Source organism: Carassius gibelio, chromosome B10, assembly GCF_023724105.1.
Source record: "Carassius gibelio isolate Cgi1373 ecotype wild population from Czech Republic chromosome B10, carGib1.2-hapl.c, whole genome shotgun sequence".
NCBI lineage: Eukaryota > Metazoa > Chordata > Actinopteri > Cypriniformes > Cyprinidae > Carassius > Carassius gibelio.
In genome coordinates, this window is record NC_068405.1 from 17069458 (window position 1) to 17086528 (window position 17071).

At 39.0% G+C, this 17071-nt stretch overlaps 1 protein-coding gene across 6 annotated transcripts in view; it reads right to left on the bottom strand.

Moving 5' to 3' along the window:
• robo3 (roundabout, axon guidance receptor, homolog 3 (Drosophila)) overlaps positions 1-17071 on the bottom strand; it is a 128739-nt gene that overhangs the window by 42619 nt on the left and 69049 nt on the right. For all 6 annotated transcript variants that reach the window (XM_052567913.1, XM_052567915.1, XM_052567912.1 and 3 more), the window contains exon 2: positions 13960-14286. In XM_052567913.1, coding sequence (XP_052423873.1) covers positions 13960-14286 — 327 coding nt within the window. The remainder of the gene's footprint in view (positions 1-13959; positions 14287-17071) is intronic.

The following is a 17071-nucleotide window of genomic DNA, read 5'->3' on the forward strand; positions in this document are numbered from 1 at the left end:
TCCTTTTCTATATTAATATTTTTAAAATGTAATTTATTCATGTGATGACAATTTTTCTAATATGCTTATTTGGTTTTAAGAAACATTTCTTATTATCATCTTATTACCACTCTTTTGTGTGTTAAACACAATCTAATACATATAAACAACTTAATTTTAATGAAAAATAACACATGAAAAAATATATAATAATAATCTATGACAAAAATACTATCATAAACTAGGTTAGTGTATAATTCAGCAGCAAAAGATACACTAGATTCTAGAAAAAATCACGGATGCACAATAATTTTCTAAAAGCTAATGAAATATTTTATTTACAAATAAAAGTGAATAAGTCTAAAATCTGGTAAAATGTTACACATTGCTCTTTGTATTGTTGTAAAATGCATTCATGAAAAAACAAGTATATATATATATATATATATATATATATATATATATATATATATATATATATATATATAGAAATAAAGAAGTTTCTTTTAAATGTATAGCACAGTAATAAAGGCAGCCACATATGATAGATAGGACAAAACAAGAAAGACTATTAATAATCTTTGATTACACAGAAAAGTATTATAATACTAAAGGCACCCATATAGAGCGGCACAAATCCCGTGCGCAGAATGATGAGCTTCAGTTCTCTCTTCACAGCAGTTCAGTCAGTGTACTGCTTGAGTAAATGAATTACTCCGGGATATTGGTTAACTTCGACTCAGAGAGTGTCAGCCATGTTAAAAAATGAATAATTTAAGTAATTTGTGGACTAGTGATTACTGGAAACGTGAACCTAAGAAGACTAAGAAGAACTGGTTAAAATGAACGATTCGTTCGTTCAGGCATCACTAGTACAAAAGGAAGAGATATTGATACGTAGTCTATTAAATCTGTGCATTAGTTTATTGAGCCTTTTCTTTGAACAGTTTTAAACCTCAGTTATTGTCCGTTTCATCGTTTTGACTGTAACAGAACACAACACCCAGTTTGATTGCTGAATGGAGGATGACAGACAGCTGCAGCGGAAAGAAGAGTTTAGGTGAATTTAATCACTTCAATATTAACCTGTACCTCACATTGAACTATTGAACAGCTTCAGAACACTTTAAATATGTGCACAAAAACATTTTGGTGCTTTATAATGTTTTTGTGCCTTTCGTGGGGCTCAACGATAACACAATAGTTTACACACAATATTGGATTTGGATCGGTCTCGTCTGATCGCAGAATCAATCCGCAGAAAATGCCAGTATCGGAGCTGATACCGATCCCAAGTATAGGATCAATGTATCCCTAGTTTACGTTCTCATTTAGTGAGACGGCAGACGCTGAAATCACCGCGGTTCAGTGTGTGTGTGTGTGTGTGTGTGTGTAAACCAAACATCTGCGCAATTCACTAACAGACACAGGCAGAAAATGCAGGATTCATACTTAAATTGACTTTTGCAGCTTTATATTTACAGATTCTAGTCCATATCGTGATTTGAATTGTGAAATGACTCTTAACTCATCCGTTTAAATTATATTAAGCCTTAAAGTTCTGCATAATTAAGGGGCGGGGGCAAACTTGAGTGACAGGTGGATTGCAACTGTCACCAATGTTGAGCTAGGTGGGTGTGGTTTCAGCAACCAGCTTCCGCCTTTTGCCCATCTTTGATTATCCGGGTGTGTCGCACTGTGACATGCTGCCAAGATGGAGACGGCCTGCTCCACCTACTTTTGGTTTCACAAACACTCTTCGGAAACCTATGGGTATACAGTATATGGCCCGCACGAGGATTTTGTCACCTTTCCGACACATCAGATCTTGCAAGATCTTGTGCCACAATGTTACCAGAATGTGTGCTCCCTTGGAATTGAACCCATGACCTTTTGCATTGCTAACACAAGGCTCTACCACTGAGCCACAGGAACGACATTTATATTTATATATTTATATATTTTGTTGTATAAATAGTGTGAGTAGTGCACACTGAAATTTCCAAAAAGAAAAAGAGAAAAGTGAAAGTCGTGATATTTGCCAAGTATGGTAGCCCATACTCAGTATTGGTGCTCTGCATTTAACCCATCCAAGTGCACACACGCGGCAGTGAGACGTGAACTCACACCCAGAGCAGCAGGCAGTTATATATCCAGCACCCGGGGTTCAGTGCCTTGCTCAAGGGCACTTCAGCCATGGGTATTGAGGGTGGAAGAGTTCATTCACTCCCTCCCACCTACAACTCCTGCCAGCACCGAGACTTGAACCTGCAACCTTCAGGTTACAAGTCCAACTCTCTAATCATTAGGCCACAGCTGCCCCCTAAATCCACAGCTGCAAAGTGTACTTTAAATACTTACTACTTGATACTAATTGACACACTTTAAAAACCACATAAATGTAGTGTGAAATGTTATTCGTGCACTCAACTGTCACAGCTTTTAAGCTGTCAAATATATGTGAAAAAGATATGAAAATTCTGTCATTAATTACTCACCATTAAGTCATTCCAAAGCCGTAAGATCTTCGTTCATCTTCGGAAACACAAATTAAGATATTTTTGATTGAATCTGAGAGGTCTCTGATCCTACATAGCAATGATGCTACCACGATCAACACACAGAAACGTAATAAGGACATCGGTAAAATAGTCTATGTGACATCAGGGGTTCAACCATGTATACTGTTTGGATTTGAGATGCAGTTGTAGATAGACTAAAAGTTTGAAATGCTGCATTTGGAGCATAAAATCTTTTTTACTATTTTTTTTACAAGTAAATTGAAGAAACACACAAACATATTCATAAAAATGTGTCCTGGGAAAAATATAGGGTCCTCATGGGCAGCCAAGTATTGGCTGAAAATATTATAGTGAGATATTTTAGCGTTTTTTCTTGAGCTGTCTGAGTGTATGAGTGATTTCCTTCTGTTCTCTGTAGTGATTTGTGGCCGCCACTAAGAGTTCCCTTGTGGAGTCAACACAATTACAACAGCTTTGAGAAAGAGTACTTCTCTTGAATACACCTGTCTCTGGCCCACATGAAAGGACATCTCAATATCTTCCTCCAAATCTCTGGATAGATGCGGCTAAGCCTCTGCCCTGCAGTCAGTTATAGCAGGAAACAATATATCAGACTAGCCCACAACTGCAACCAAAAGAACCCAAAGAACTTGTGACATTTTGAGGAATTTAAACTCTAATCTTCTCTGCCATCAATGACACTTCAGAGGATAAGAGGATCTAGATCAGGTTTCATATCTCCTGGCTATGAGATGCCACAGCAGCTTGGAAGAGGTTGGATTTCAGAGGTCTTCTGCAGTCACCTTAGCATCAGTATGGCCCAGTGCCGAACACATCTGTTGCTGTCAATGGACCCACGGGCTGGACTGGCTCCTGACAGAAGTGGGATGGGAGTAAAGAGGGGTGGAGAGGTAACAGGGGAGTTGGGGGGTTGGATCTGATGCTCGAGGCGTGTGCAGCTTGGACATCTGTCCCTCTCTCCTACCCCCACCAGCTAACATCCCCACAAATACACACTATAGTGTGCACACACACACACACATACACACACACACACACAGAGCGATCTGCTGCCTTCAATGTTCCATCATCCCAAACCCCGATAGGATCAAAGAGGCCTCTCCAGACATAATGAGTCCGGTGTGAGCTCAGGGCAGAAGCCCAGACTGATATTGCCTTGGGGACAGTGGGAAATCAACACTGCTTGTACGCCATAGTCACTTTTTTCGGTCTCTTTCGGCTTTTGTTTGCAGTGGAATTAGCATGTGCGTGTTTGTCATCATCTAGACGTTCATTTAGATGCTGTCTCTGCTGCTTAGCCATCACCTGAGTCCTGTCAGAACACAACAGCTGGGATCTCTCGCTCCCTCTGTCTCTCTCTTTCACAGCTGATTGATGAAAAGCATCTGGATCCACTGATGTGGTGACTATGACGGAAAATAATTTCCTCCATGTGTGAGTAACGCTCTGATCCACCAGGCTGATGTTAATATTCAGGTACTGTCACAGCTTAATGGCTAAAAGTTTATTAAACAGGACAAACAAAAGTGAAAAGGCTTAAAGCTAAATTAACAATTTTGTGCGGTTTCACTGATCAGCAAAAAAAGATGAATCATTTCTGAGAATTTGAGTGTAAATTGAAAAAAATTGAAGTAAAGCAAAACACAAATAAGCAGTTGAAAAGAGTCTACATTTTCTACATAAATAGTAACTGCTGTATAAGCAAACAAACAAATAACTTAATAAATATAAGTAAAGCTGCAGTTGGTAACTTTTGACGCTCTAGCGGTTAATAAACAGAACTGCTTGCGTCTTGCGGAAGAACATCATAGCCGGAACTACTTCTCTCTGTTTATGTCTATGAAGAATCACAAAGGTACTGGGTTACTCCGCCGCGGTATCCACGAAGCAATCGAAAATAGTCAGGATATAAACACTTATTATAGGTGCACCATAGTGATTCATGACAGGCTAAAAACACAGTTTGGAAAATGGATTCATGGTGTACTCGCTCATTATATACATTTTGTAAATTTTGAACACAAAAAAAAGTTACGAACCGCAGCTCTGATTGGTTGTTTCTTACCGGGAGCGGCAAATTTCTGCAAATGGCAATAAGACCACTGGGAGGAGCCAGAGGAGCTTGATTTTTTCACAGATTATCTGTCTCATATTCTACTGTGAGGACATAATGACAGGTTTAACAAATATGTAAAAAAAAATACCTTTTTACAAAAGTTACCTACTGCAGCATCTGCTATAAAAAGATACATAAACAAGTAAATAATAAATATGTAACTTGTAAGTAAATACGTAAGAAAGAGAAAAACATTCTAAATTAAATAAATTTTTGTAACGCTGCAATCTTTTGGTTGCATGTTCTGGGACACAAGTTATCTTTACAATGCTCGTAAACCCTACGGCGGCAGACACCATGTCAAGAAATAACAGTGATATTTCATATGTTTTACGACCCAAAAGTGCTCCCCAGCACCCCTATCTAGCCTGATGAAATGATATGCATTCTATATGAGGGACGGGGAGAATGAGCTACGGAGAGATGTAGGAGACGTGCTGCAAAGGTACATCATTTCAAGGCTCTTAACTGCCCATAAACAGGCCCGTCTGGTCTTCCCCGAAACCTTTTAGCCCTCGCCATGTCAGGGGAACAAATTGAAGTTATAGATGAGTATTCTTTATGGGCAAGGCCACATGTGCAGTGCTGGAGGTGGGTGTCATTATCCAGGAAAAAAAAAGGAGGAAGAGGGGGCGTTTGACCGACGGTGGGATCCAGAGGCACAGAGCCAGAGGAATCGACTCTAACCTCCACCCCATTCACTGTTAATCACTGTCCCACCAGCAGCTGCCTTAAGCAGCCCATGCTAGCTACATCAGAATACGCCAGCCTCATTTAAATGACAGAGAGATGGTGTTTTATACAGAGGAGACTAATGGAGAGACGGTCATCAGGGAGGGAAACAATCTAGTCATTTCAAATGTGCACTCAGACTGCATAAAGATTCAGTAAATGGTTTTGGGAGCATATTCCAATGTGTTACGTGTATCACATAATCTTTCTTCTGAATAATGTTTAGAGATGTGTTCATGTCTAAACCCTTCAGAGCTCTCTATGTGAAGTTCAAAAGATTCAGCTCTATCTATAAGTTAATCGCAGACTCTCGTCTGATAAAAGATGAGATCTTTAAAGGGGTCTTCGCCTAAAAATAAAAAAATTGCCATCTCACGCTCATGTCATTTCAAACTATGTTTATATGTATATGTATATACGTATATGTATGTATATAGTGTGTGTGTGTGTGTGTGTATATATATATATATATATACACACACACATATATATATATATATATATATATATATATATATATATATATATATATATATATATATATATATATATATATAAAATTGACAGAAATCAATTTGCCTGCCAATCACATTTGCAATGCATGGGCAAGTTTCAGTTGCTTACATCATTATGTTTTTGTGATGGAATCTAGACTTCAACAACACTTCATCTCATCCTTTTCAGCTCTTCAACAAAACATTTGTTAGCTTTGACTTTAAATCAGAAGGAATCATCTGAACTAAATCAGACAAGCCTTGAATCTTCTCATCTTTGATGCCTAACAAGAGGTCAGCTCCAAACCATTCACATAACCTCCCTCACGTCCCAATTTCATCGTATTATGAAGCGTTTCGCAACAACTGAAGCTACAAAACCACTTCAATCAAGTGTTTTGTAGGGAAAACAGCTGCTCAGTGGGTGGCTGACTGTCCAACACGTTCACCCTACTGTAAACTCATCATTATTCAGTGCTTGGGATTGCACGTGTAAACCGTTACCAGCCTCTGCGCTGCTGGACACAACGCTGGCCCACAAAATGCCTGACTGGAGAACAAAAGTAGAGGAGATAGGGGGATGAGGGATGGGAGGATCTCTGCATTGATGGCACATCCAGGAAGAATGCCCCAGGCACCCCCCATAGCTGGTCTTTTTGTATGCAAATACCAACAACAATAAATCCATTAGTGATGTGGTCTAATCTGGAGCGTGTGGCTGACCACGGTGGAGGCTAATAGAGACATGGTCTTTGGAAAGAAAGAGGATTACTTTAATCTAGTGATGGTCTGCACTTCTCAAGCTTAATGAGAGGACAGGACCCAACTCTATGTCTTTGTCCATCATCGCCCCCCTTTTCGCTAATGAACTGTCCCCCAATAGTGATCCACAACCATCTGGGGAAACTGAAATGTCCAACTGTCCAAAATGAACCAGCAGGTGATCTGGGACTTATTTAGCTTTTTTGTTGTTGTTGCTGATATGCCATATATTAAAAGTATATATTATTTTGAATGTCCATATATACATTTTATTTGTATTTTTTTCTGTTGCAAGACTGCAGTTGTTGTGCTGTTGCTGGGAGCTCTGGAAAAAAATATCATTTTATTTGTTAAACACAGCCAGTTCTTGCCTGAGGATGGCTCGAGGTAGGAAAGCTGATGCAAAATAAATTTATTGATTTTAGGAGAGACACTTCCTACAGGAATGTGCATAAAACTAAAGATTAACCAATGTAATACACAGAGAAACACAAAATTGGACTTGATGCTGCTTTTGAAGGAGTTGAACGGAATGAAACCGGCATCAGATATACTGTCAAAAGCTTTCAATTTGTTGTACAAAAACAAGTGAAGCGCTTGTAAATGGAATTCAACAATCATGAGAACAATGTCTGAAATAATCAATGTGCCACCAGCAAAGATGTTACTTCTTTAATGGATTCTCAACAGACTGCAGAAATCGAATGGAGTATGAGCTTACGAGGCAAGTACAGTGCTCCTTTACCACTCCACACGTGGTACTGAAATCATAAGAGGAGACAGTGCTCAAACTCAGCGGAGCAGTCAAATTCTGAGCGCGCTCTGCATGACGCGTCAGTGCATATCAGCGGGACAGGTCTCAGGATAAGGCTTGACATTGAAGCCTTTCCTCGCAGGGGTTTGGGGAAGGATTCTTGCTCAGCCGAAATCCTCTGATCCTTCAAGGTGAGCCTGTCTGCTAAAAGGAGCTATGGAGAGCATTATACGCTTTTGAAACAGATGTCACAAACGTGTGCAGGCTTTATTTTTATTAGATTGGTTGACACTGCTCGAAGAAACTGAACTGTCATCATTTGTTCCGGATTCAGTTTTGGTTCAAAAGACCGTTAATTTTTACATTTACAGAAAAAGACCTGGCTTGGATTTGTGTTACTCTAAGGGGCCAAAACCAGTAAAAGGAAGTAAAGGCCAACGGAAATGTAACAGCTTAAGCAAGTATTGCTTTTGCTGGCAGTGTGTGTTTCAATGCTCTCCTACCTTCTAAATACAGTCCAATATCCTGGCCCACTGCTCTCTCCCATCTCTCTGATGCCAGCTGGCAATGCCAACGAGAGAGAGGCAATCAATCATCCCAGGGCTGGTGCCTGCACAAACTCTCGGGGTATATGGATTGCACAGCCACATATGCAGCGGAAGGAAAATAATTTAGCATTCCGACGACCGGTTCCCATCAATCACAGCACTTAAACAGGCTTACTAACTTCATTTTAAGCTTAAATGTCGGTTCCCCACTCTAAAGATCTGAGGTGTTTTAAAAATAAGGCTAAAGTTCAATAATGGATAATAGTTATTTAAAAATATATATATATATGGAAGCCCTTAAAGTCACCTTGCAATTTAGTATGCCAGTAAAATGGACAATTACAATTTTATGATCTCTGTAAGGAAAATGAATAGATACAATTAAACGGTCCCTATGGTGGTCAGGCTCTCCCAAAGTCAACAACAAAGATTACACATTCATTTAACCACAACCACAGAGTGAAACGACTGTTTCATGAGGGACACGAGTACGCAAAAAGTGCAATTAAATACTATAAACCGGAAAGTTCAGAATGTATATGCAACTATTATTATCATTATAAACTATATTCCTTGGCATGAAAAATTACTTATTGTGATTACTTATTATCTATTATTATTATTGAATTGTATTTAGATGTAATAACAGGCTTTATTATTATTATTATTATTGCTGTTTTTATTTTTACAGTATATTAAGATTAGATTTATTTAGATGATGATGATTAAACATACTTCTAATAAATGTAACTACTAATTCTACATTCAATTTCAAACCAAGTAAACTGAGGGGTAACTACAGAGAAACAAATGAGAGTTGGTGGCAATGATTGAAAGTGGATGGGGGCTTCCTAGGGTGTCAGAGGTGGGCTGCGTTGTCCCCTGTGTCCTGTCTGCTCTGGTCATAACCCTGACTATACAAAAGCACACAGCTGCACCCCTGCTTATCAAGTTGAGTGGGGGTTTAGTCTAAACTCATCCTCACACCACCTGTTGATCATATAGCTAAACAGTCTCTTTCTCTCATTTCCATTAATATTTATTATGACTATCCTTACTTTATCTCTCTCTCTCCCTCCGAGATGGCCTTGTGTTCATATGTCTGATCGGTGTTCCTCCAGGCTGACTTTAAAACATTCATTAGGTAGTGAGAGAGTTGAATAGCCAGGGGACAGAAGGCCTGTCTCACTCCGTGTCCGAATGACCCCACCCTGTCAGCAGTCTCCCTGACCCCTGGAGTTCGGCAGGCTAAGTGATCTCATTATTACTGCAGGGACACACACGCAGCCACACGGGCGTCTGACTTTGCTTGTTAATATGTATTTGTTGGAAAAATGCATTTGCAACTTGGCACCTCTTTGGCAATTTCAGGAAGATTAATAGCTCACATATTCACAACGAAGGCTCTGAAATAATAAATCTACTTCGTGGATGCATCTCATCAAAGTCTGAATGACGTTTTAGCAGCTTTGCGGGACTGAAATTGTCTTCTGAGTCGAGATGAAACGGGAAGTTGGATCACAGAAATCTGATTTATGTAGGGTGTGTAGATGCATTAGAGCTGCAGTAAAAGACTGCTCAAATCTAATTAAAAACCTTTATAGGCTTTTTTTTTTTTAAGATGCTCTTTTCTGCTAGTTTCTTTATTGGTTTATACTGAGGAGTTTGGAAATCTTAACTGCTCCAGGCCACCCTTCAGCACCTACACGGGTCTAGAGCCAAGGCAATAAAGATAATAGCACAGAGGGCAGGCAGCCCAGAGGGGGACAGCATGCCCTGCTAAACATAAGAAACTATTACTTTAGGTTTGTCCTGGACTGAGGAGCTTCACGTAAATAGGCTTATCTGTAAGGATATCTCCAGCTTAAAACCTAGAGGTGCAGAGAAACCCATGAGCAAACCCTTCCATCACCAGCAGAATGGCCCAACTGACCTTACTGGTATTTTTAATATTTTCATATTACTTTTACAAAATATTCAATCAATTTTTAATTTAATTAATTATAATTGAATGGTTATTCATCTAGATTTATTATTATTTGATACAGTATATCAAAGTTTTAAACTTCAGCTTCATCACTGTGTCTGTCATGCGACTCTGTTCCCCTTTCGAGCTTGAACTGATGGTAAAACTAAGGACATTATTAACTGTCCTTACGTTTATTTTTAAAGATGAAGCTAGCGATTATGGAAAGGGGCATTGCATTTCTGACAAATGCTTGCAATGTTCGGCCAATCAAAATGCTCTGGGTCAGTTGGCCAATCAATAGAGATTGCACTTGTTGGAAAGAGGGACTTGGTAGAAAACGAAGCGTTTGAGAGAGGCAGGGCATAGAGGACTTACAATAATGTACAGTATTTGAAAATTTGTTTTTTTTAACATTAAAGCATGTCAACATATTCTGTTACACCAAATGCACAAAAATAAGGGGGGGGGGGGGGCATCATATGACCCATTTAAATCTAAAATAGTAAAACCATTTTTTTAATAAATATTTAGTATATTATTAACTAACTATAAATAAATAAATAAAGTTTGCTAAATATAAACTTGGGGAAAAAGGAAAGCATTCAATAGAATAGTTTTTGCTGTGCTTTCGAGAATCCTGAAATTTCGACTAGGTTGCTGACATCACGACAATCTTAGTTACAATTCAGACCAAATTGGCTGCTGAACCTCCCCATAAGTGAAAGGTGTGAAAGTTTCCCGCTTCTCACAGCTAATCAATACAGGGAACAAGAGTATCATATTTTCCTTTCACCTGTTCATTCCCAACATTCCACGGAACAGCTGCTGTTCCGTCTTCACCTGTTCTCCTGGAAACCAGTCCTGACCACCCCAAAACAACTTTCATTAGAAGCTCCAAATGGCGGATGTTTACCCATAAGCCATGGAAAAGCATAAAGAGGAGCGACACCAAATGCTGAGCATCATTTAAAAAGTAATAAACCACAAACCACAGATGAACTATCACGGATCCATTCCCTTTCATCTATCATTTAACGTGTGAGAGTTCTGTCACTGTAAATCATCCCAGCTCCGGCTTCATCATCTGAGTAATGCAACCGTGCCTACATAACTCATCACCTCGATCATAAATACTGCCTTCAAAAGCAGCATATATAAACAGGCTGTTAAAACACTCTCTGGGAATTCAGTCCCTCCCACGCGTACCGGGCCAAGAGCCTGTTTATTCTCACCAGAACATCTCACGTTTGACCGAAGATCTGTGCCCTCCTAATGTACGACATGCTGCCTGCTGGTGGCAGATCAACACGCCTGGCATATGGGTTCCCTCCTTCTCCTTTCTATTTATTTTTTTTACCTCCCTTTCTCGCAATATATATACCTCACTCTGCCAAACCCCCGAAACCTGTGAACCACACAAGCTCTTTTGCTGGCAGAAGACCCCTCATTCCCATCTCCCGCCCACCACCTGGCTGATGGATCCATGCCACGATGGAGAAAGATGATCTCCATGCAGAGAGCTGGCACTATGTACCCAGATCTCATCACCACAATGCCCACACAGCTTATTTCTTCAAAATAAAGCTATTCTGAACTTTTATTGCATTAAAAGGATATCAAAGGAACAGATCAACCAAAAATATACATTGTGTCAACATTTACTCAATCCTCATGTTATTCCAACCAGTATGGCTTTTTTTCTACTGTGGAACAACAAAGACGCCATTCTGAAAAACATTAGTTTTGAAACCAAAAAGGACAAAAACAGGTGTAAAATTCGCCAAACTATATTATTTTTGTTCCAAATGAGTCAGGACTGAAACAACGAGTTGGGGTGTATGTGGGCTTTCATATGTTTATGTACCGGTTATGACAATCAATTTAGTCTTGCGAAAAATAGCCTCAATTAACTAATTAGGGAAATTTCCATTAATAAAACAAATACATTTAAAAAAAATTAAATTAAAAATGTTAATTAAATTAAAATTTATGCATTTTACAGTGCATTCAGGCTATCAATTTTTACATATCATGTGTTTCCGGGGAATCGAACCCCCAACCTTGCGCTTGATAACACAATGCTCTACCAATTGAGCTACAGAAACACTAAATATATAATGAATATATCTCAAATTTTAGACTGACAACTGACTAAGCTATACTATTAATGTATATTTTATGTACAGGATTCCTTCTTGTTTTTGGCAAGCATTCCCTGGAGGAAATGTCCCACTGTCGTCTAATAGCAGAACCAAACATATCATAACTAACGATATACTGTAGACCACTTGGATGATGGGGACACAGATAAAGGACAGGACAGACAGTTGGCAAGGATGTGTGGTTTAGGAATCTAGACCTAGAATCAACTCCTGTGGGGTTCTAGAACTATTTGTGTACCAGAATTCTTTCCACTGCGCACATTCAGTCTACAGTTAATGATAATGACAGTCTCGTTGGAGGAACATAGACTGCAAACGTTTCTGCTCAATGTGAGAAGAACTCATCCAAAAACCTTTCATTTGTAGAGGGAACGCTCGGGAAGTTCAGATGCTTGATTATGCGTTTAGCTTGTTTACGGTCCACTGAGGTAAAAACATATTTTTTAGATACCGCTGTAAAAGGAGTTACCAAGACATACAAATTTCCGAGCATTAAATTGAGTCTCTATCGTATTCTGGATGAAAACCACCATCTTTAATGCAGCTTTGGAAAACTAATTTTCTTAGCAACAATAAAAAATGTTTTATTCAACAGACCATCTGTTCTTTAACCCTCGTGGATCGCGAACTTACAATGAACTTGGAGTTTTGAAACAGCACAGTGTATTTTAGGTGTGGGATATCACTAATAAATGAATCTGAAATGTAGGTTAATGGTTTTGGTAACCGCATCCAACAATCAGTCCTATAACTGAATGGAGTTATTCTTCAAATCCAATCTGAAAACTCAAAAATATGTGATATGGAAATATGACTTTCAATGCTGATAAGAAAGAAGGAATAAAAATCTAACTGAAAAGAAATCCAAGCTGAAAACGCTGCTCGAGAATGAGAATAAATATCATCATGCAGCAAATAACCGTTATTTCCAGCTTTGGAGAGCTGCACCAACTTCAATTAATTCTGAAGACATCAAAAGTAACAGTTTCTTTGCTTTGCCTTTTAAATAAAGATATTGCAGCTCAACAGGGAGGTTCAGATCCTAATTAGATAGCAGAGTGTGAGTGAATTGTAAATGCTTTGAGGTTTGAAGCGTTTTGCAATAAGAATGCATGGAAGAGGAATTTAATAGACAGAGTTGCTGGAGACCGAATCTGCGTTCTGGCTTTGAATTGAGTAAGAATGGTGCTATTTTTTCTGAAGCGGTGCCAGAACATGGGGACTATTGCGTCTCGCTGATATCTCGGAGCAGATGGTGAAATACTCGAGCAGGTGAGGGATCTGTCCTCTGACGACACCATTTAAGGTCTGCAGGCCACCTATAAATGATTCTGTATCAGAAAGCTCTACGGTCACATGCCAAAAACATAACGTTGCGGTAGCATAATGAAATTGACGATAATCTAATGACCGAAATCAAATAGTGCCATCAGCATTTAATTAGTGTGTATTGGATATGGGAAGCCCTGCTGTTAAAACCTGGAGCCATTCCATTAGAAACACTGAGATGCTGGTGGATTTTTTTAAGCTAACATCTGTCACCTGGAAGCCGCCAGCATTCCGCTCCTCTCTTGGCTATTTCTGGGGCTGAATTTATCTCGAATACCAGCTCTCATCCATCTACATTAATATCACAAATCAGATTACCTCTTCTAAAACTAACAATGACCTCAGTGCTTCACTCCGCCAGGGACGATGGTTATGGGCCGCTGCAGCGAGTGGAAGACTAAACAAGATCAAGTGGAGATGGAGGAGAAGGGAAAAAGATGAGGAGAGCAGGACAAAATGGTAAAGCTTTATAGAGGCGGCGGAAAAAAGATGAGCACTGCGGAAATTTGCTGTTGGAGAGATTGAGGAAGAGAGTACGAGGCAAGGATCAGAGTACAAATGAACGACTTACTTGCGACCTCCAAAGAGGCATTACGGCTGACGGCTTCGCCCAAGTAATTTCTCGCTACGCACACGTATACTCCTTCGTCAGGCTTGCTGCGTCTTCCGTGAACGATTCGGAGGAAGAAGAGGGAACCGCTGGGGAGGAGCATGCGATGGGAGCGTGGATCCTCACGGTCGGTTTCGACTCTCTCGCTATCTTTGTACCACTCCACCATAGGGGTCGGCCGACCTTCGGCCTTGCAGTTCAATGTGGCGGGCTCGCCCTTGGATACAATGAGGTCTGAGGGGTGTTCGACAATCCGTGGCGCGGCATCTTCCAACCTAGGCCGAGATCCTGTAAGAGAGAGAATCGATGGTCACTATTTGCATTACATGAAGAATTTGGTATAAAAAATTTGGTATAAAAAAGAATTAGGTATAAAAAAAAAAAAAAAAAACTTAATGCGGTAACACTTTATTTTAAGGTGTCCTTGTTACATGTACTTACTATTACAATAACAGTCAATTACACATTATTAAATGCAAGAAACCCTAAGCCAGACCACAACCATATACTAAATACATGAAGTTATTTAATATTACTCAGAACTTAAATATATTTACACTGTAACAAGGTCACCTTAAAATAAATTGTAACCCCAGATGCAAGTCAGCGCAACAAGCACTACAAGTACAGTTGTGAATCTTTTTGATTCATGATTCACTGCTTTCTAATTTGACAGTTTTTGCAAATTCAATATACAATTCAATTCAATTTTATTAACAGCAATTTCATTCAGCATTCTTTTATTTTATTTGTATGATTCTTTATATACTTCCTATCACCAAGTTCCATATAATTGTCAATTAGACATTAAACCAGTTTTGTGCTTGTGATGTTCCATGCAAAATTGTTGCTTTGAGTCTGGACATGACATGGTCGTCAGAATCTTCACAATGTATAAATACAGCTATTTGATGACTAATAATCTGCCATAAACATTAAATTATTCCAAGCAAAGAGCAAAAATTCTCACTACACAAAAAAACAGCTCTCAGTCTAATTCCAGTTGGAGGTCAGCCAATAAGATGCACAGTCTTGAATGAAGCACCTGCTTTACCAATGCCATCTTTACAAGTTGATTATTCATGTCACTGGTAACAAGGATGTAAAACACAATTTCCGCCAACACTCGACTAGGTAAAATTAAGAAGTTATACATATGTATTGCTTATATGCATGTCATAAACTGGCAGTATGAAAATGACATGCTCTAAATTCAACAGCTATCAAAGGAAACAGAAATTCATTTCAATCCCGCAGTAGCTGGAATGCTGGGATATGTATATATAATTTGTCTTCTGTTTTAAGGCGCATATGAATTCATGCTGACTGCCAAGGGTTTTTTGTTTCACACAGTTGTTGGGGGGGGGGGGGGGGTTGAAACCGGTGGCATGGTAATTCAGGTAGGCTTTCTAAAAGCTTTGAAATTGCTTTTCTTTCTCCCAATTTGAATGACAGTGTGGTGGCGGGACAATTACAGATGAATAACAACAACAAACTGATTCTCAAGACCGGGGAATTTCAGCCATCGGGAGATATCTTGGGATGAAAGTGAGTCATTGTGCATGGTGATTTTGGAAATAATTACTGATCCCGGCGGCAACAATTATACCGGGGTTTAAAATTTGTGACAGGAGAGAGACTGTGATTTCCAGCGGTAAGAGTGAGGAATGCTTAAAATATCTTTCAGTTGGAAATGAATCACGTGTGATAGCTCAAACAAAAAGCTACAGACATCCCCCTGGGGAAACGTCCATCAAAATACACAAAAAGTTACACAGGATTATTAGAAAAACACTGTAATGCATTTTAAGCACATGGAGATAAACTCTAGTATAACAGTCCTCTGTTTACACCAGGAACATGGCATTAAAAAGTGTGCTTTTAAGGATTATTTCTTACCATTCAGATCTGCAAAGCTTTACTTTGCTTTATTACTTCATATTCAGTCAAGTGGATAAACACCCCTGGGCCAAAGACTAATGCAACTTAAAACAAACCCATTTCCAAACCACTTTACCCCAGCCATGAATAACATGACACAATGACCTTACAGTAGTAGTAAATTAGGATACATCCACAAGAGACGGCAAAGGCCAAAACCACAAGCTTTGTGTTCACCTCCGAATCATCAGAACTGTTGCCCTTCCAGTCTTTCAAAACAAAAAGCCCTGTGGCCCTGCTGGGTTAAGGAAGCGGAGACCGCCAGGGTTTGGCTAATAGCTTTTAGCGGACACTTATGGACTGCTGAACAGACTGTGGTTGGCAGGGGGTGGAGGAGAAACAGTGGGGTAAGAATCCAAGAACAAGCTTATAAATAAAACAGACCAAACACTCCCGACCTGCCACAGACGAGATGTAGGGCAGGGAAAGAGATAGAACGTAAAGACTAGGGATGGGTATTGTTTAAATATTATCGATATCGATACTGCTTATCGATACCGATACTTATCAATACTGTTATCGATACTATTTGGTGCAAAAAATATGAAGTGAAAAGTTGTTGAAAATTAGAAAAAGTTATTTTATTACTGCTGAACTTTAGCAACTGTATTAAAGTTCTTCATTCAAGAGCAGTGAGTTATTTTTCTCTGTCTTATTTTATTTTATTACATAAGTTCACCCCATAATCTAAATTGTGTCATCATTTACTCACTCTCAAGTTGTTTTTAACCCGAATGAGTTTCTTTCTTTTGTTGAACATAAACAATTATTTTGAAGAATGTGGGGAACTAAACAGTTGCTGGTTTTTTTTTCCTACTATTAAAGTCAGTGGGGACCAACAACTGTTCTCTTGCCCACATTCTTCAAAATATCTTCTTTTGTGTTCAGCTCAGGAATAAATAAAGATTAACACAACATGTTTGATATAACATGACTGAGTAAATAATGACAGAATAAAAAATTTTTTGGGTGAACTGTCCCTTTAAATAACGAGCGGCAGAATGTTTAGTACAGTCCTTTTAAGAGCTGCATGCATCTGTTTTCTCTCAACTGTTTACTTTCACTTTTGACATTAACTGTGTTTATATGTACATTTAGTGTGTTTTTGACAGTATTAGCACAATCAGATGAT